This window comes from Jaculus jaculus, chromosome 6, assembly GCF_020740685.1.
Source record: "Jaculus jaculus isolate mJacJac1 chromosome 6, mJacJac1.mat.Y.cur, whole genome shotgun sequence".
Taxonomy (NCBI): Eukaryota; Metazoa; Chordata; class Mammalia; order Rodentia; family Dipodidae; genus Jaculus; species Jaculus jaculus.
Genome location: NC_059107.1, coordinates 93,718,904 through 93,739,184, shown reverse-complemented (window position 1 = coordinate 93,739,184; position 20,281 = coordinate 93,718,904). Strand labels below are relative to the sequence as shown.

At 43.7% G+C, this 20,281-nt stretch overlaps 1 protein-coding gene and 1 pseudogene across 2 annotated transcripts in view; both read left to right on the top strand.

Annotated features, from left to right (window-relative positions):
* The window catches only part of Tfcp2 (transcription factor CP2), a 62,505-nt gene extending 48,510 nt beyond the window's left edge, over window positions 1-13,995 (top strand). Inside the window, exons 12-15 of one of the 2 annotated variants that reach the window (XM_004649834.2) lie at window positions 4,644-4,759; window positions 5,296-5,438; window positions 10,881-10,932; window positions 13,524-13,995. In XM_004649834.2, the coding sequence (XP_004649891.2) occupies window positions 4,644-4,759; window positions 5,296-5,438; window positions 10,881-10,932; window positions 13,524-13,558 (346 nt within the window). In that variant the 3' untranslated portion in view covers window positions 13,559-13,995. Of the gene's footprint in view, window positions 1-4,643; window positions 4,760-5,295; window positions 5,439-10,880; window positions 10,933-13,520 lie in introns of both variants that reach the window. The other variant, XM_004649833.2, reaches the window with a different exon arrangement.
* On the top strand, window positions 658-3,432 carry LOC123461431 (annotated as a pseudogene).
* Window positions 13,996-20,281: the final 6,286 nt, after the last annotated feature.

The window sequence follows — 20,281 nt, the reverse complement described above, 5'->3', positions numbered from 1 at the left end:
GTGCCACCTTGTACATCTGGCTAACGTGGGTCCTGGGGAATCAAACCTGGGTCCTTTGGCTTTGCAGGCAAACACCTTAACCTCTAAGCCATCCCTCCAGCCCAGGCTTTTTTTTTTAGTGGTCTTTTTATGGGGATCAAACCTAGGGCCTTCAACATTCTAGGCAAGCAATTTACCATTGAGTTATATCCCAATCTAAGTATTTTTTTTCCAATCTAAGTATTTTTTAATATTTTATTTTTTCATTTATTTGAGTGAGAGAGAGAGAATGGGCACACCAGGGCCTTCAGCCACTGCAAACAAACTCCAGATACATGTGCCCCCTTGTGCATCTGGCTTACGTGAGTCCTGGGGAATCTAACCTAGGTTCTTTGGCTTTGCATGCAGCTGCCTTAACCACTAAGCCATCTCTGCAGCCCAAGTTTAGGTGTTTTAGATGATGCCTTCTATTAGAAATGACCAGTTAAACAGCTGCAAGCTACCATGATGAGCTAATAAAACATAAATGAATTGCACTGGACCCATGAATTGTCAATTTTCAGCCTCTGTACTAGTATAGAAACACAACTCGGTGGTGTACAGGCCACGCTTGGCACCGTGTCCGTGTGTGAGCCAAGTGTTGGGGACACGGCCTGGGCGAAGGCCAAACCTGCAGCCATGGCCCAATACCGCAATGTCCAAGGTTACAGCTACAGTGAAGGAACATAAGAAAGAGTTGGAAAGATATCTATTTTCAAAGACTCAAGGGATGAGTCCATCAGCTGTTCTTGAGGCGGATACTCCGTTCTTGGGTGATAATGCTTGATCCAAATGTATTTTGAAACAAAACCAGAAAGCACCAGAGGAAAAGCCGTTGGAAAAAGGACTGGTTTGTAAAAAGAAATCAGAATGTTCTCTAGGAGTTGAAAATTATATGAGTAGCTCACCATATTTTGAGGGTGATGATCTCTGTGGCCAGTCAGTAGAGGAGAAGGATTGTATTTTGCCGTCCACAGCTGCTTAGTTTATTTACTCCCGACAGGACAAACCTGTAGAAGAGTATGATTATGAAGAGCTGAAAGATTCTTCCAGTGCTCTCTTGAATCACCAGCTGAGTGAAGTTGATCAAGCTCATATTTATTCCTGCCTTGACACAAGAGAGAGGAGCTGGGAGAGGCTGTCAGATGAAGTGATTGGAGCCGTCCTGAAGAATGAGTTTGATATGCAGAAGGCTTTGTCCGTGGTTCTGGAACAAGATGACGTGTAGAGTTGGAGGGGAAGCATGAAAGGGCGGTACCTGCAGGGAAGACAGCCCTTGACGTTTTGGATGGTTGTGTTCAGAGTTCTGACCCTCAGTCCGATGATTATTTGTACTGCAGCAGCCAATCCCTTGACTTTTCTAGCTCTGTAGCAAAATGTGGATCACATCACTCTACACTTGTGCCATCACAGGGAAAAGAAACTTGACAAACCAAAAAGTGAAAAGAACCTAGAATCATGTAAGTCCACCAAAGAGCTTTCTCTAGCTGACCTGCCCATGATATGCCCAGAGATTCTTGTTCCAGTCAACCTTGAATTGTGTTACCACCCACAGATATTCTGGGAAGTCTACTCTCAAAGACCCAAAATGCTGAGTTTTTAGGTCTTCCAGCATCTGAATGTGTTTCTAAAGATGATTTGGTTTTCAAAGGAGTACCAGATTTACAGTCTTTAATGAGAGAGAACACAGCATCAAATCATTCTTTATTTATTCAGAACAGTTCACTACCTGATTACCAAAGCATTCTGGTGTAAAGTACCTTGGGAAGCTTACCTAGTCCTTTTTTTTTTTTTTTTTTTTTTTGAGAGTGACAAAGAGGGAAAGAGGGAGAGACAGAGAATGGGCGTGCCAGGGCCTCCAGCCACTGCAAACGAACTCCAGATGCGTGCACCCCCTGTGCATCTGGCTAATGTGGGTCCTGGGGAATTGAGCCTCGAACCAGGGTCCTTAGGCTTCACAGACAAGCACTTAACTGCTAAGCCATCTCTCCAGCCCTTAACTAGTCTTTTGCACTTACCTAGCTCATTGGAAAATACATCTCTTGATAATTTAACTCCTAGTATAAACACTGAAGTTGGAAACATTTCCTTAGTTTAAGGAAGTGCCAGGAATCACATCTTAAGAAGTGACAGGTTTCCACCTGCCCAGTGTGAGCATCCATCCCTGACGGAGCTGCTCCAGGAACATAAAGGAAGTGGTCCCAGGCCAGCGCACTGCTTCTGCTGACTTGTGCACCCAGTCTGCCAGCCTGGGGTCTGTTCCCCTGTCACAACCTAGCCACTTGCTGCCAGTTTTCCAATGGGATATCAGAATTAACTGGGTCTCTGTCATCTTTGGCATTCTTTTAAAATTTCTCCCACAATACCTTGAAAATTTGTTACTGTCTAATTTAATTGGAGAAATGATTGATCTAGACCACTCAATCTTAGGATTGAGAAAGATTCTCATGAGCTCAGTTTATCTGAAATGAGGAATCCTGGAATAGATTCAAATACTGATCTTAGTGTCCTGATAAGAACTCCAGGTTTCGATCCACAGCCTATAGTTAATTCATGAGTTGTTCTAACACCAGGAACTACAGTTCTGAGTTCAAAGATAGGGAATAATACTAACTCTGCTAAGGATAGTAAGAAAAATAAGAAAGGCTCCCTTAGTTACTAAGGAAACCACTTTTGTCTGTGTCTTAGACCAAAGCCCTTGAAGCTAGGCCACCAGTTTTTGCTTCAACATGTGTTCATTACCCACTGAAAAGCTGCAAGCAACATACCCTTGACCTCTACAAGCCTTTATAGTAGACAAGTTCAAGATGTGAAGGACAACAAAATAAGTCCTCTTGTAACCACACCACTGTTTGACTTCAAATCAGCATCCCCTGACGACCTTTTTTTAAATTTAATTTATTTATTTGCAGAGAGGAGAGACAGAAGAGAGAGAGATAGAGAGAATGAGTGTGCCAGAGCCTGTAGCTACTGCAAATGAACTCCAGACACATGTGCTCCTTGTTCATCTGGCTTACATGGGTCCTGGGGAATCGAACCTGGGTCCTTTAGCTTTGCAGGCAAATGCCTTAACTGCTAAGCCATCTCTTCAGCCCTCCTGATGACATTGTAAAGGCAAATCAAATGAAAGCATTAGAAGCCGGGCGTGGTGGCGCACGCCTTTAATCCCAGCACTCGGGAGGCAGAGGTAGGAGGATCTCCGAGAGTTCGAGGCCACCCTGAGACTACATAGTGAATTCCAGGTCAGCCTGAGCCAGAGTGAGACCCTAACTCGAAAAAAAAAAAAAAAAGAAAGCATTAGAGAATAGTAACAAATTTAGTTACTAATGTAGACCTTTTAATTTTAACATATAGTCTTTTTTGTGTAATGCTGTTATGGGATTCAAATTGTGATTGTTATTCATAGTGTCCTAAGCCAGTGGTTAACAATTTAGGTTGATGTGTAATTTTGCACTGAGATGATTTTTACTCTATCTTTTTGTAGCAGTGACTAGCTTTATTGAGTTGGGTGCCCATAATGAGCAGATATTACAGAGTATACATGGAGACTTGATAGTGTGAAGCTGAACCTCAGATATGTTTCTTTGGCATTCAGCTTTGTATACAATGAGATATTTTCAGGTATAAAATATTTCTGTGCTTTTTTTCACAAATAAAAATGTAAGTAGCCAGGTGTGGTGGCACACGCCTTTAATCCCAGCACTTGGGAGGCTCAGAGGTAGGTGGATCACCATGAGTTCGAGGCTTTTCGGGAGACTACATAGTGAATTCCAAGGTCAGCCTGGACTAGAGTGAAACCTTACCTCGAAAAACCAACCACACAAACAAACAAAAGTTATTAGTTGGGATTGTTTCCTAGCCAAGGTTATATTTTAAAATAGTACTGTTAACATTTGTAGTTTTATTATTTTTTTTAGATAAATACTAACACTTTTCTAGAAAATCTTAAAATTCCTGGCTTTTCAGAATACTGTGAATAGTTGCTTGGATTAAAGGAGTGCACCACCATGCCCAGCTTGAAGTACATTTTTGATAATAAAATGAAATTCTTTTAGGGGTCATGTAAATATTGAAGTTGGATCAATACATAATTATTTTTATACATTTTCAAAGCCATGTGCCTAAATTTAAAAAGGGGGTTCTGGAGAGATTGCTTTGTGGTTAAGGCCTGTGAAGCCAAAGGACCCAAGTTCAGTTCTCCAGGACCCATGTAAGCCAGATGCATAAGGGGGTGCATGCATCTGGAGTTTGTTTGCAGTGGCTAGAGGCCCTGGCATACCCATTCTCTTATCTGTCTGCCTCTCTTCTCTCTCTCTCTCTCTCTCTCTCTCTCCCCCCCCCCCGGCAAATAAGTAAATAAAAATTAAAAACAACAACAAAAAAGAAAGAGCCAGGCATAGTGTCGCACACCTTTAATCCCAGCATTTGTGAGGTAGAGGTAGGAAGATGGCTGTGAGTTTGTGGCCACCCTGAGACTACATAGTGAATTCCATGTCAACCTGGGCTAGAGCGAGACCCTACCTTGAACACCCTGTCAAAAATAAATAAATCACAAGTCTTCTTTTCAGATATGCTTACCATGAAAAGTAGAAAATAAGGCTAACATCCCTTTCTTCCCCATTTAGGATGGTGCGGCCAAGGTTAACCATTTATGTCTGTCAGGAATCACTGCAGTTGAGGGAGCAGCAGCCGCCGCAGCAGCAGAAGAATGAGGATGGAGATTCGAACGGTACTTTCTTCGGTAGGTTGCTCTGGGCAGACCAGGATGGCTATGAAGAGAAGTGAAAAGATGACATATAGGCAGATGTGGGAATTCAGCAGACCAATTCAGCATTTGCTAGAAGTAATGGTAGTTGCCTACGTTTATTGAGCTCTCCAACTATGCATTTACTTATTTATTTGCGAGCAGAAAGAGGAAGCGAATGGGTACTCCAGAGCCTTTAGCCACTGCAAACGAACTCCAGATGCATGTGCCACTTTGTGCATATGGCTTTATGTGGGTACTGGGGAATCAAACTGGGTTCTAAGGCTTTGTAGGCAAATACCTTAACCTTTAAGCCTTCTCTCCAGCTCCACATCCTTTAGTTCTTATAACTGATATTGTCATCTGTGCTGTTGATTTTTTTTTCCAACATTTAAATGAGGAAAATGAAGGGTAGAGGTATTTAATAACTTATTCAAGATCACATGGCAAGAGATTAGCCGAGGCTGCTGGCTTGCACTGACAGCTGTTGCGCTCTCTCTCTCTCCCTCTCTCTCTCTTTCTCTCTCTCGCAGTCTACCATGCTGTCTACCTAGAAGAACTGACGGCCGTTGAATTGACAGAAAAAATTGCTCAGCTCTTCAGCATTTCTCCTCGCCAGATCAGCCAGATTTATAAGCAGGGGCCAACGGGGATCCATGTGCTCATCAGCGATGAGGTGATCTTTCAGTACCACTGAATTCGCAGGTCCTAATTGTTATCCTTCGTCTGGCTCATTTAGTTAATATTTTCAATTCACTTCTCCCATAGACTCTGTGTTTGTGAGACAGGGCCTGCTACAAATGACACCACTCCTCAATACCAACATTACTGTTGCAGTCAGGTTCACATTGCTGGCAGAAATCACCCCACCAAGAGCAACTTGTGGGGAAAAAAAGGTTTATTTTGGCTTACAGACTCAAGGGGATGCTTCATGATGGCAGGGGAAAACGATGTCATGAACAGAGGGTGGACATCACCTGGCCAACATCAGGTGGACAACAGGAACAGGAGAGTGTGCCAGGCACTGGCAAGGGGAAACTACCTATAACACACAGAAGCCCACCCCCAACAATACCCTGCCTCCAAGAGGCATTAATTCCCAAATCCACATTAGCTGGGAACCTAGCATTCAGAACACCTAAGTTTATGGGAGACACCTGAATCAAACCACATTCCGCCCCTGGCCCTAATAAACTGATAACCATCCATGATGTAAAATGCAATGCATTTAGTACGACTTTAAGAGTCCTCATAGTTTTAATCAATCCTAATGATGTTCAAACATCCCCATAATCCAAGCTCTTTTAACTATGCCATAGTACCAAAAAAATCTCCTCAAAAAAACCCATAATGACACAGAATGAACAATCACACTGCAAAAGATGGCATTGGGCATAGCAAAGAAATATTCAGCCAATACAAGATTTAAACAGGCATCTGGGCATGGTGGCACATGCCTTTAATCCTATCATTCGGGAGGCAGAGGTAGGAGGATTACCTTGAGTTTGAGGCCACCCTGAGACTCCATAATGAATTCTAGATCAGCTTGGGCTAGAGTGAGACCCTACCTCAAAAAAAAAAAAAAAAAAAAAAGAAAGATTTGAACAGGACAGACATCAAACTCTGTAGCTCCAAATCCAACAACTCTAATCAGTGACAAGTTTCTAACTCCAATAATTCCAACCAGCAATAAATCTCTGAAGTTACAATTCCACCTCTCCAGCTAGGCTACTCACAGTCCTGGAAAACTTCATCTGGGCAGGCAGCTCTCCTTAGCAGCCATCTCGTGGTCCCAGCATCTCCACTGGGTCTCCACTGTACCCCACAGTCCAACCTCACAGCTCCATCAGGTCTCCATGCAGGGATCCAGTAAACCTGTTTCATACTACCCGTGACTGCTTCCAAAACACAAGACCATGTTGCAAATTCAATGATCATCCCTTTCCTGTATTTCTTACACACTACAATACCAGGTAGAGTGCCGATTTGTTAATCCAGGTTGGGGGGAGGGGATAAAGCAGACTTTGAAGAACAGGCCACTCCTTCAGCATTCAGGCCCCTTCAAAAGACTGCATTCTTTCTGTTGTCTCAATGCAGGTCAGCTGGCCCAATTTCAATGGTTATAATTTCTCATACAATTGCAGCTGAACGGGCAGCAGTTTTGATCCAAAGATTTCTTTCTGTGCCATATCCCTCTGCTCACACCAGTCCATATCTGCACACTGCAACCCTGCACAAGTTCTCAGGACATGGGCATAACAGCAAGCCTCTCACACAAACTGCTTCTAGCCCAGTCCAGACAAAGCTCCTTTTTCACCCTCATAAGCCAAACCTCCCAGGCCGTAGTTCTTACTACATTCAGGTCTTGCAACACTGACCGGAATGGTCCATCAAGCTGTACATATAGTGCTGCAAGATGTCTCTGAGGCCAAGGTTTCATATCCTTCCCCATTTCTCTTGAAAGTGAGCTCCAAAAGTCCAAAGCCACACAGTCAGGTGTCTAGCAGCAAATGACACCACTCCTTGGTACCAACTTTACTGTTGCAGTCAGATTCGCATTGCTAGCAGTAATCTCCCGACAAAGAGCAACTTGTGGGAAAAATTTAAAAAGGAGCTTATTTTAGTTTACAGACTCAAGGGGACACTTTGTGATGGCAGGGGGAAATGATGGCATGAACAGAGGGTGGACATCACCTCCTGGCCAACATCAGGTGGACAACAGGAACAGGAGAATGTGCCAAACACTGGCATGGAGATACTGGCTATAACACCCATAAGACTGCCCCCAACAATACACTGCCTCCAGGAGGAGTCTTTAATCCCCAAATCTCCATCAGGTGGGAGCCTAGCATTCAGAACACTGAAGTTTATGGGGGCCACCTGAATCAAACCACCACAGAGTCTTACTGCTTAGCCCAGGTGGCCTGGAACTTGAAAGTCTTCTAGCCTTAGCTTCTCAAGTACTAGAATTATAGATGTACATTGGCACATCTACTTCCCGTAGACTTTTATTTTATGATGACATTTTTATGCGTGAATATCTTTTTTGTTTGTTGTTTCTCGAGGTAGGGTCTCATTCTAGCTCAGGCTGACCTGGAATTCACTATGGAGTCTTAGGGTGGCCTTGAACTCACAGCAATCCTCCTACCTCTGCCTCCCGAGTGATAGGATTAAAGGTGTGCGCCACCACGCCTGGCTCATGAATATCTTTTTGTTGGTAGGAGTTGTCAAGGTAGAGTCTCACTGTAGGCCAAGCTGACCTGAAACTCACTCTGTAGCTCTAGGCTACCTTGAACTCACAGTGATCCTCCTACCTCAGCCTCTCGAGGGATGGGATTGAAGGCACATACCACTGCCACCATACCTGCCTGCACAAATATCTTATTATTTTGCCATACACCCTTAAGACAAAATTTTGTTCAACCATTAGAAGTTTAAAACTTGAGCTGGGCGTGGTGGTGCACGCCATTAATCCCAGCACACAGGAGGAAGAGGTAGGAGGATCACTGTGAGTTCGAGGCCACCCTGAGACTACGTAGTTAATTTCAGGTCAGCCTGGGCTGGAGTAAGACCCTACCTCAAAAAAAAAAAAAAAAAAAAAAAGTTTAAAACTTAATTCTTTTAACAGAATTGTCATTGTCACTGGGCTTTGCTGCAGAGATGGCTTAGCACTTAAGGTACTTGCCTGCAAAGCCAAAGGACCTAAGTTTGATTCCTCAGGACCCAAGTAAGCCATATGCACAAGGCAGTGCATGAGTTAGTTTGCAGCAGCTGAAGGTCCTGGTGTACCCATTCTCTTCCTCCCTCCTACCCCTTAAATAAATTAAGCTGGCCGGGCATAGTGACACACACCTTTAATCCCAGTACTTGGGAGGCAGAAGTAGGAGGATGGCCATGAGTTTGAGGCCACCCTGAGACTCCATAGTGAATTCCAGGTCAGCCTGAACTACAGTGAGATCCTACCTCGGGGGGTGGGGGGGGGAATTAAGCAGGATGTGGTGGCTCATACCCACTTGAGAGGCAGAGGTAGGAGGCTCACTGAGTTCGAGGCCACCCTGAGACAGTGAATTCCAGGTCAACCTGAGCTAAAGTGAGACCCTACCTCAATAATAAATAAATAACTGGGCTGAGATGTGTCAGTGGTGAAAGGCACTTGCTGTCTGAGGGTCTGAGAGGGCTTGAGACTATCTGAATTCAGTTCCCTGTCACCCACATAAACAGCTGGGTGTGAGTCTGCATGCCTGTAAAGCACAGCTCTATGTGGAGCACAGATTGGAGAATCGTTGGTGCTGGCAAACATAGCTCCAGGTTCACAGATGAGACTCAGTCTCAGAGCACATGCAGATGAGCAGTAGAGGGTATAGTTGACATTCTTCTCTTGCCTGAGCAGTTTTCACATGGAGTTTACACACTATACATGTGCAGAAGAGAGAGAGAGAAAGACCAATCAGTAATAATGAAACATTAAGCTAAAGGTCTAGGGTATAACTCAGTGGCAGAACATTTGCTTAGCATATAAAAGGCACTAGATTCAATCAAAACCTCAAAAAAAAAGAGGGGGGAATATAGGTCAATGAGAGTTTTCCATTCTCTACCTCTACCTTAGTACATGATTCATTCATTTATAGGTGAATATTGCTTATTAATTGCAAAAGTGGCTCAGTTCACCTATTCTGCCATTTTCTCTCTGGAGTTAAATGTGGAATGTTAGGAATGATGGAGTTTGATCTAAACAGCATCACTGGACTTAGGGGTGGGTGCATGTGTGTTTGTGGGTGTGTTCTGCTTTACATGGCTTGTGGGGAATTGAACCTGGGGCCTATAGGCTTTGTAACCAAGTATCTTAACCACTGAGATATCTTCCCAGCCCCACTTTTTTTTTTTTTTTTTGAGGTAGGGTCTCACTCTTGCCCAGGTTGACCTGGAACTCACTACATAGTCTCAGACTGGCCTCGAACTCACAGCGATCTTCCTACTTCTGCTCCCTAGTACTGGGATTAAAGGCATACACCACTATACCTGGAAACTTCTTTTCAGCTTCAAGACCAGCCTAGGCTAAGTGAAACCCTACCCCCCAAAATAGAAACAAACAAACAGGCAGTCCTTGGGCTTGAAATCAGTCGTCCTGTAGAAAGGGGTTAATTTTCACCCTGTGGAGTTGGCGCTCACCTCATTCACACTCACAGAGCCGCCTGGGCATTGAATGTCAGTCTGCAGGGAAAAGGGCTCCCCTGCAGCAGCAGTGTCTGGGTTTGCGCAGGAGCACAGGTGTGGGCCAGCCCCACAGCACTGCTGCTTGGGAGCAGCCGCCTCAGCTCCGTGTCATGCTAAAGTAGATCTGTTTATTTTGGTCATGTTCAATTGGTAGAGCTTGCTTTGGCCACTCCCTGCCTGAAGTTACTCACGTCGGGCTGTTCCTCACCTTGGTTCCAAGGCTGGGAAACAGAAAGTCAGCTCGGTTTTAGGCGGTACAAGTTAAGTATGCATTTATCTGTTGCTGTAACTTGTTTGGCACCACATATTGCAAAGTGGTGTTTGGGATGTGAGGGCGATCTGCCTGCAACATCTTGTCACCCCATTGATCACCAGGGTTTATTTGGCTAACCTGGCTGGCTAGGCATGTGTCACCTTCCTCCCTTGCTGATCAGAGGAGGACCAGTCTTTGGTCAAGGGTATACAAGGAGTTGTGCTACCTGCTAGAACCTCCAAACAAACTCAAAATGCTTTTTCCTTTACTCTTGTTTTGGAAAGGAAAGCTCTATTATAATTATTCGCGTATAGATTAGTGTTTTGGTTTTCCGAGGTAGGGTCTCTCTCTGGCCCAGACTGACCTGAAATTCACTATGCAGGCTCAGGGTGGCCCCGAACTCACAGTGATCCTCCTACCTCTGCCTCCCGAGTGCTGGGATTAAAGGGGTGCGCCACCACGCCCAGCTGCATTTTTGTTATATAGTGTTAGCAAGCTTAGTTGTAAACAATAATAATAATAATAATACTTGAGCTATTTTTAGGAAAAGACAGGTTATTTTCACTTAAATTTAATGTTATGAAAAGCCTTGTTTCACAATAAGTGCAGCAAGTGAAAGTTTTTAAAAATCAGCAAATTTTCTTTTTTCAGATGATACAGAACTTTCAGGAAGAAGCCTGTTTTATTCTGGACACAATGAAAGGTAATAAACTAATAAAATAAAAGTATTTTTTCTAAGGTGCTTTAAATCTTTTTCAGGCTAAGGTTCAGCTCAGGGATAGAGTGTGTGTTTAGCGTGCATGAGAGGCTGGGCTCACACCTCATACCGAAAATAACAAGAAAAGCTCATTTGATATTTTACCTTTTTTTTGAGATAGGGTCTCTGTAGCTCAAGGCTGGCTTCAAACTAATAATTCTCCTTCCTTCACTTCCACATGCTAGGATGTGTCATTACCTAGCAGTTTATTTTACTTCTTTGAGGAGAGATAGGTATGAGAAAGAAACATATGTAAGAGTGTCAGGCTGGAGAGATAGCTTAGTGGTTAAAGCATTTGCCTATGGAGCCTAGTGACCCATGTTCAATTCCCCAGTACCCACATAAGCCAGTTACGTAAGGTGGCACGTGCTTGTAGAGTTGGTTTGCAATGGCTAGAGACCCTGGTGCACTCATATTCTCTCCTTCTCTCCCCCATCTCTCAAATAAATAAAATATTTTTTAAAAATAAAAAGGAAGAAAGAGTGTCATTATTAGAGATTACTGCTTGTGTGATTTGACTTCATGCCATTGTCAGAGTACTATGCACGTCTCTGTCGTTCTTTTCCATCTGTTCTTCCCTCTTTTGCTCTTTCTTTTTGGTTTTTCAAGGTAGGATCTCACTCTAGTCCTGGGATTAAAGGTGTGCACCACCACACCTGGCTTTCTTTTTGGTTCTTCAAGGTAGAATCTCACTCTAGCCCAGACTGACCTGGAATTCACTATGTAGTCTCAGGGTGGCCTCAGACTCACAGCGATCCTCCTACCTCAGCCTCCTGAATGCTGGGTTTAAAGGTGTGCACCACCACGCCCAGCTTTCTTTTTTTTTTTTTTTTTTCTCTTAAACAAGCTTCTGGCAAGTTTTATTTATTTATTTGCAAGCAGAGAGAAAAAGGGCATGCCAGGGCATCCAGCCACTATAGACATGCTCCAGATGCATGTACCACTGTACATCTGGCTTATGTGGATACTGAGGAAACCAAACCTGGGTTGTTAGGCATTGCAGGCAAGTGCCTTAACCACTGAGCCATCTCTTCAGCCCACAAGATAATTTTCATTTGTTTTTTTGTTTTTCTTTTTATTTATTTGCTTGAAAGAGAATGAGAATGGGTGCACCAGGACTTGCAGCCACTGCAAATGAACTCCAGATGCATGTGCCACCTTCTGTATCTGGCTTACTTGGATCCTGGGGAATTGAACCAAGGTCCTTTGGCTTTGCAGGCAAGCACTTTAACTGTTAAGCCATCTCTCCAGCCCTGGTTTTTTTTGTTTGTTTGTTTGTTTTTGTGATAGGGTTTCACTCTAGACCAGGCTGACCTAGAGTTCACTATTTAGTCTCACAGTGGCCTCAACCTTCATGGTGATCCTCCAACCTCTGCCTCTCAAGAGCTGGGATTAAAGGCATGTGCTACCACACCCAATAGCCCACAAGTTTTGTAAAAGAAAAAAAATTACATGGTTTACTTTTTACCAGTCTGCTCTGGCATGCCACTAATGTCAGAATCACCTGGATCAATAATAGTATGCATACTCTATTATTTTCCACATGCTGAGCCCAACTCACTTTACTGCCGCTGTAGTAGACACCAGTTTTGGCCAACATAGCATCGTAAATACTCTAGCTCAGATTTCCTCAAAGCTGAGTAATTGTTGTGAGGACGAGCAGACTGTCTGATCATCTTTAGCTTGCTTGCACCTTGCATGTACCATCCACTTTTCATGACAACTTAGAGCCTAAAGCTTATGGACTCCAGAGATGATTTCATTTTCTTTGTGGCCACTGTCTTCTTACCTTAGGTGTGGGACAGCCCCCAACCAAGAGCAGCTGCTGGGGGCTGGACAAGTGGCTTAGTAGTTAAGGCACTTGCCTGCAAAGTCTGATGACCCAGGTTCAATTCCCCAGTGCCCACATAAGCCAGATGCACAAGGTGGTGCATGTGTCTGGAGTTGGTTTGCAATGGCTGAAGGCCTGGGTGCACCCATTTTCTCCCTCTCTCTTTCTCTCCCTCTCTCTCTGTCTCCTCTTCTCCCTCCTCCTCCTCCTTTCTTTCTCAAATAAATAAAATAATTTCAAAAAAAAGAAAACAAAAAACCAGAGTTGGGCGTGGTGGCGCACGCCTTTAATCTCAGCACTCAGGAGGCAGAGGTAGGAGGATCATTGTGAGTGTGAGACCACCCTGAGACTACATAGTGAATTCCAGGTCAGCCTGAGCTACAGTGGGACCCTACCTCGAAAAACCCAAAAAAGGAAAAAGAGAGAGTATTGTTCTGTAGATAACTGAACCAAGAAAAGTTAAACATCTGGAGTACAGGTTTACAGAATGTGTGTGACTTTTCACAGCTGTAAAGTCAGACATCCATAGATGACGCTGTTGTAAGTTGGGAGCCATCTGTACAAATGTTTGTGTAAGTGTGTAAGTGTGCTGCTCATTGTCCTGCTCTGACTCCCACACTAACTGCCATAGCCTTTCGCTCCATGTTGTGAAAATAACTAAATATTCTCTCCCTCCCCCTCTTCCTGTGTCTGTTTTTAACAGCAGAAACCAATGATAGCTACCATGTCATACTGAAGTAGGGGCGAGCATTCCACGTTCAGTAGCAGCTGCTGCTTCCTTGCTGAAGACTGACCCCTTGAGGAGCCCAAGACGGAGAATGAAGGTCTACAGGAACCTGGCTCGCCTGACTGCGTGTGTGCGTGCGTGTGTGCGTGCGTGTGCATGTGCGTGTGCGTGTGGAGGGGGATCCAGGCCCTGAAGCAGACTCCAAGCCCCCTGTGTTGAGCTCTCTCTCACAAGCTCTTATGGCATCCACAGATTACTGCCCAACATGCAGTTCTGCAGCTGTTTACTTAGTTTTTGGCTCCAGTTGAATATCATCATATCTGGTTTAAGTAGGGCATAGTGTGATGGGAATGGTGTGGTGTTTGATGGAAAGATGCTAAATTTTGTGATGTGGAGCTATGTAATTTTTCTAATATTAAACTGATGAGAACGGACACTACACTTTATCTTAGCCAAAAGTCTGAGAATTGATTAATTTTTCTAATATAAAAATGAACATCTAGGGCCGGGTGTGGTGACACACGCCTTTAATCCCAGAACTTGGGAAGCAGAAGTAGGAGAATCACCAAGAGTTCGAGGCCACCCAGAGACTACATAGTGAGTTCCAGGTTAGCTAAAGCTAGAGTGAGACCCTACCTCCAGGAAAAAAAAAAAGTGAACATCTGTATTCATAAGACTAGGTCTTCAATCTGATTTTTGTTTGTTTGTTTGTTCTGAGAGAGAGAGAGAGAGAGAATGGGCGCATCAGGGCCTCCAGCCACTGCAGAACTCCAGGTGCTTGCGCCCTCTTGTGCATCTGGCTAACATGAGTCCTGGGGAATTGAGCCTTGAACCGGGGTCCTTAGGCTTCACAGGCAAGCACTTAACAACTAAGCCATCTCTCCAGCCCTTCAATCTGTTTTTTATCAAACATTGCCAACTCTTCTTTTTTTTTTTTAACTGTATCAATGAAGAAAAATAAAGATAGAAAAATAGAATTTTTCTTCTTTCTTTTATTTATTTTTTTTTGGGGGGGAGTAGTTCGAGGTAGAGTCTCACTCTAGCCCAGGCTGACCTGGAATGTACTATGTAGTCTCAGGGTGGCCTTGAACTCACAGCGATCTTCCTACCTCTGCCTCCCAAGTGCTGGGATTAAAGGTGTGTGCCACCATGCCCGGCAGTCTTTTACTTTTTTGGCAGGGTGTCATGTCTCCCAGGCTGGCCTCAAACTTACTATATAGCCAAGGATAACCTTGAATATCTCCACCTCCTAAGTGCTTTGATTCTAGGCATGTGCTGCCACACCTGGTGTATGTGGTGTTGGGGATCCAATGCAGGGCTTCTTGCATTCTAGGCAAGCACTTTGCCAACTCGGCCACATCCCCAGCTCCCCCTGTTTGTTAAGATAAAGTCGCATAGAATTTTTCTTTTGCTTCACTTGTAATACAACTGACAGTGATTTGGGCTAACAGTCAGTCAGGTACTCTGTTACTAATTGGAAGCAGAGGTAGGAGGAGTGCTGTGAGTTTGAGGCTGGGCTAGAGCAAAAAGAAAAAAAAAAGGTAAGTAACAATCTCTAAAAGATGAAGAAATGGAGATACACAGTAGCTACATAGGTTGCCAGGTGCCAGGCAGCAAATAGTTGAGGCTGACATCCAAACTCAGGCTTTCAGGCCCTCATTATTCACCGTCCAACACCACCAAATGCCACCCTCTATTGCCGGGCTCACCATCATTCATTACTGTAGTTTTTCTGGGGAACTGATGAATTTACCACTGAGTGAGAGGAACCACACCTAAATAACGATAAAACAAATCAAGGCCTATTGAGGAATGAAAGCATGGATGCCACCACTTGCCAAAATCATAGAGTTTGAGCTAGGGAAAACCTGCAGCTCCCAAAATCCACTGTTTCTGAATAACATTCTTTTTATTGTTTGTTTGTTATTGTTTTTCTTTTTCTTTTTTTTTTTTTGGTTTTTTGAGGTAGGGTCTCACTCTGGCTCAGGCTGACCTGGAATTCACTGTGTAGTCTCAGGGTGGCCTCCAACTCACGGCGATCCTCCTACCTCTGCCTCCCGAGTGCTGGGATTAAAGGCGTGTGCCACCACACCCGGCTTGTTACTGTTTATTGAGGTAGGTTTCTCACTCCAGCTCAGGCTGACCTGGAATTCACTATGTAGTCTCAGTGTGGCCTTGAACTCATGGCGATCCTCCTACCTCTGCCTCCCCAGTGCTGGGATTAAAGGCATGCGCTACTACGCCTGGCTTGAGTGACATTCTTAAACTGTTGATTTATAAACACATTAGCCTGATGCCTGCTTTCCCTGCTGGGCATGTGGTCTTGCCATAGGAAGTTCTTTCACCATGAGGTATGCTTTTGTGTAAGCTTTATGAGAAACTCACTCATTCCTTTCCCATTCACACTTAAAGTTTATGTTCTTCCTTACAAATGGTTGTGTGTGTGATGCTCCATGGTTTTTTTTGTTGTTTTTTTTTTCCGACATGTAGAGTTTTATCCCAAAACTTCTTCAGACTATGATGAGATGAGCAAAGGCAATGTTAAACATTTCTGTATTAGATTTGGATTTTTGTGTGTGTGTTTGAAGCATTTCGTAAAGATTAAATTTTTTTATACCGAGATTTTTACTCATTAAAATCAACCTAAAATGTGGTCTAATTTTTCTTGGTTTGAAACAAAAGTTGAAAACCTTGAAATCAGAAATACAAAGGCTGGCTTAGTGGTTAAGGCACTTGCCTGCAAAGCCTAAGAGCCCAGGTTCGATTCCCCAGGAACCATGTAAAGCCAGATGCACAAGGAAACACATGCGTCTGGAGTTCTGCAGTGGCTGGAGGGCCTGGCGTGATCATTCTCTTACCTGCTTTTTCCCCTCTACCCTTCTCTCTCTTTCTCTCAAGTAAATAAATAAATAAATAAAATATTTTTTTAAAAAAAAAAGAGAAATTAAGTCAGTGGCTTACTAAAGCGGATCCAGGCAGCTTAACATGTTAGGCCAAAGTTTTTCTTGTTGTTTTTTTTTTTTTTTGTTTTTTGGGGTTTTTTCTTTTGTTTTTTTCGAGGTAGGGTCTCACTCTAGCTCAGGGTGGCCTCTCAGACATGTGGTATTCCTCCTACCTTTGCCTCCAGAGTGCTGATATTAAAGGCCTGCACCATGATACCTGGCTGTTTTATGTTTGTTTGTTGGTTTTCTTAAATTTTATTTATTAGGGCCTCTAGCCGTTGCAAACAAACTCCAGACACATACACAATTGTCAACAATTCCTAGGGAATTGAACCTGGGTCCTTTGGCTTTGCCGGCAAGGGCCTTAACCACCAAGCCATCTGTTCAGCGCCCTCCTACCCCGCTTTTTGTTTTATTTGAAGTAGGGTTTTGCTCTAGTCCAGGCTAATCTGGAATTCACTAGGTAGTGGCTTCAAATTGGGAAGGAGCCTCCTACTTCTGCCTCCCCAGTGCTGGGATTAAAGGAGTGTGCCACCACACCCGGCTTACTTAAATGAAGATTTTAAGTAGCCTTTGCGTTGGGAAAGTAATATACAAACTTATAAATGTAGACAAAAAGAAAAATACAGCCTTTTTGGGTAACAAGCCATTTTATTAGACTTGAAGGTAGGGGCTGGAGAGATAACTGAATCTTAAATTCGTTGAAGGGCAGATCTCCACGTTCTCCTTGTCCCTGAAAAGAGTATACTTTTTCTCTTTACTCTGTCTTTTATTAAATTTTCTCCCTTTTTTTGCTTCAGGCTACTGAGCCTGGAAGCAATGCAAAAGGAGGCACCGAGGGCAGAGGTCTGACTCTTGGTCTTACACTAAAAAGGTCATCACTGAGACTAGATGTAGGTAGTACGCTCCTATGCTCAATCCCAGCACTTAGAAAGACTGAGGCAGGGCTGGAGAGATGGCTTAGCGGTTAAGCGCTCGCCTGTGAAGCCTAAGGACCCCGGTTCGAGGCTCGGTTCCCCAGGTCCCACGTTAGCCAGATGCACAAGGGGCGCACGTGTCTGGAGTTCGTTTGCAGAGGCTGGAAGCCCTGGCGCGCCCATTCTCTCTCTCTCCCTCTATCTGTCTTTCTCTGTATGTCTGTCGCTCTCAAATAAATAAATAAAAAATGAACCAAAAAAAAAATTTAAAAAAAAAAAAAAAAAAAAGAAAGACTGAGGCAGGAAAATCACCGGAAATTCAATGCCAGCCTGGGCTGCAGAATAAGAGCCAAGTTAACCTGAACTATGATAACCCTGCCTCATTTTAAAAAAAAAAAGATAATGCAAAGTTTTCTCTCATCACACATATGCACATACTCAGACGCGCTCATATTATGCTAACAATTTGCCATTTTATTTTAATACTTAATATCTCTCTCCCCTCCCTTTTTTTTTTTTTTTTTTTTTGAGACAGTCTTACTGCAGCCTGACTGCAACTCACTCTGTAGTCCCAGCGGCCTCAAACTCATGGCAGTCCTCCTTCAGCTTCCTGAGTGGTGTGATTCAAGGTGTAAGCCTCATGCCCATCTTGGTATTTAGTATATCTTAAATATCTTTCATCTTTTTCTTGTAGTTGTTAGGGGGTTTTTGTGTGGATTGTTGTTTTGTTTGTTTGTTCTTTCAAGGTAGGGTCTTGTTGTATCCCAGGCTGACCTGGAATTTACTATGTAGTCTCAGGCTGACCTCAAACTCAGCAATCCTCCTATCTTAGCCTCCTGAATGCTAGGATTAAAGGTGTGCACCACCACATCCAACTTGAACATCTTTCTGTATTAGAATTTACAGTTCTAGAGCTAGAGAGATGGTTTAACAGTTAAGGTGCTTGCCTGCAAAGCCTAAGGACCCATGTTTGACTCCCCAGAACCCATGTAAGCCAGACACACAAAGTGGCACATGCATCTGGAGTTCAACTGCAGTGGCTGAGGCTCTGGCACACCAATTCTCTCTCAAAAAAAAAAATAACAAAAGCCAGGTATGGTGGCACACATCTTTAAGGCCAGCACTCAGGAGGCAGAAGTAAGAGGATCACCATGAATTCAAGGCCAGCCTGAGACTACATAGTGAATTCTAGGTTAGCCTGGGCTAGAGTGAGACCCAGCTCAAAACAACAACAACAAACAAACAAACTAAAAAAAAAAAAAAAACCTGGATCTCTGTGGATGTTATTTGGGTTAATTGGACATATGCCCTCATGGGTGTTAGCACATATCTTGAAGATGCATTCCTAGAAGCAAGATTCACTGGGGTTGGAGGAGGAGCTCAGCGGGTAGAGTGCTTACCTACCACGCCCTGGCATCCCTAGCACCTCATAAACTCTGTGGGGGTGCGTCTATAATGGCAGCACTCGTGAAGTAGAAGCAGGAAGATCAGGAGTACAAGGTCGTCCTCAGCTACACAGTGAGTGAGTGAGCTCAGCTACACACCCTAGCTCAGAAAAGCTTGATGGGTTTCTTTTTTTTTTTTTTTTTTTTTTTTTTTTGGTTTTTTGAGGTAGGGTCTCACTGTAGCTCAGGCTGACCTGGAATTCACTGTGTAGTCTCAGGGTGGCCTCAAACTCACAGTGATCCTCTTCCTTCTGCCTCCTGAGTGCTGGGATTAAAGACATGTGCCACCACACCTGGCTTCATTTTTAAATATATATATATGTACAATTTATTTATTTGAGAGAGAAAGAGGCAGAGGGAGAAAATGGGTGCACTAGGGCCTCTAGTCACTGCAAACAAACTCCAGACACATGCACCCCCTTGTGCATCTGGCTAACGTGGGTCCTGGAGAATCAAACCAACTGCCTTAACTGCTAAGCCATCCCTCCAACCCCCATTTTTTTAAATTGTATTTATTTATTTATTTATTTATTTATTTATTTATTTATTTATTTATTTATTTTGTTCTTTGAGGTAGGGTCTCACTCTAGTCCAGGCTGACCTGGAATTCACTATAGAGTCTCAGGGTGGCCTTGAACTCATGGCAATCCTTCTACCTCTACCTCCCGAGAGCTGGGATTAAAGGCATGCGCCACCACACCCGGCTTTTGTTTTTTAGAGAGATTGAGAGTATTGGCACGCCAGAGCCTCAGCCACTGCACTCGAGCTCCAGATGCTTGTTCCCCTAGTGGGCACGTGCAACCTTGAGCTTGTCCCACCTTTGTGTGTCTGACCTAGGTGGAATCTAGTAGAGTCGCACATGGGTCCTTAGGTTTCGCAGGCATGTGCCTTAACCACTAAGCCATCTTCCCGGCCCAGGTTTCATGTTTTTAACACTGACAGATTTGATGGGTTTCATGGTGGGAGGGGGGAAGGGCTTGCTTGTTTTGTTTTTGTTTTCTGTTTTTTGTTTTTCATGATAAGGTCTTGCTCTAGCCCAGGCTGATCTGGAATTCACTTATGTAGTTTCAGAGTAGGGTGGCCTCAAACTCATGACAGTCCTCTTACCTCTGCCTCCCAAGTACAGTACTGCTATTAAAGGCGTGTGCCACCACTCCTGGCTATGAAATAGCATCTTATTTCACTTACTGTTTTTTATGTTCTTCCCTCAAACCATGGTGGGTTCCATGTCCATGTAGAAAAATCTGAATAAAAACATGATAATTAGGTGAGAGTTACTGGGAAATAAAAAGATGGAAGGAGTCATTGCAGAATTCTTGTTGTTTTTTTTCTAAGTTCTTATTGACAACCCCTATTCATGTACACAATATAATATGATCACAGTCCCCTCTCATCAACCTCCTGTGCCCCACCCCCACCTCCTTCCATCAAAT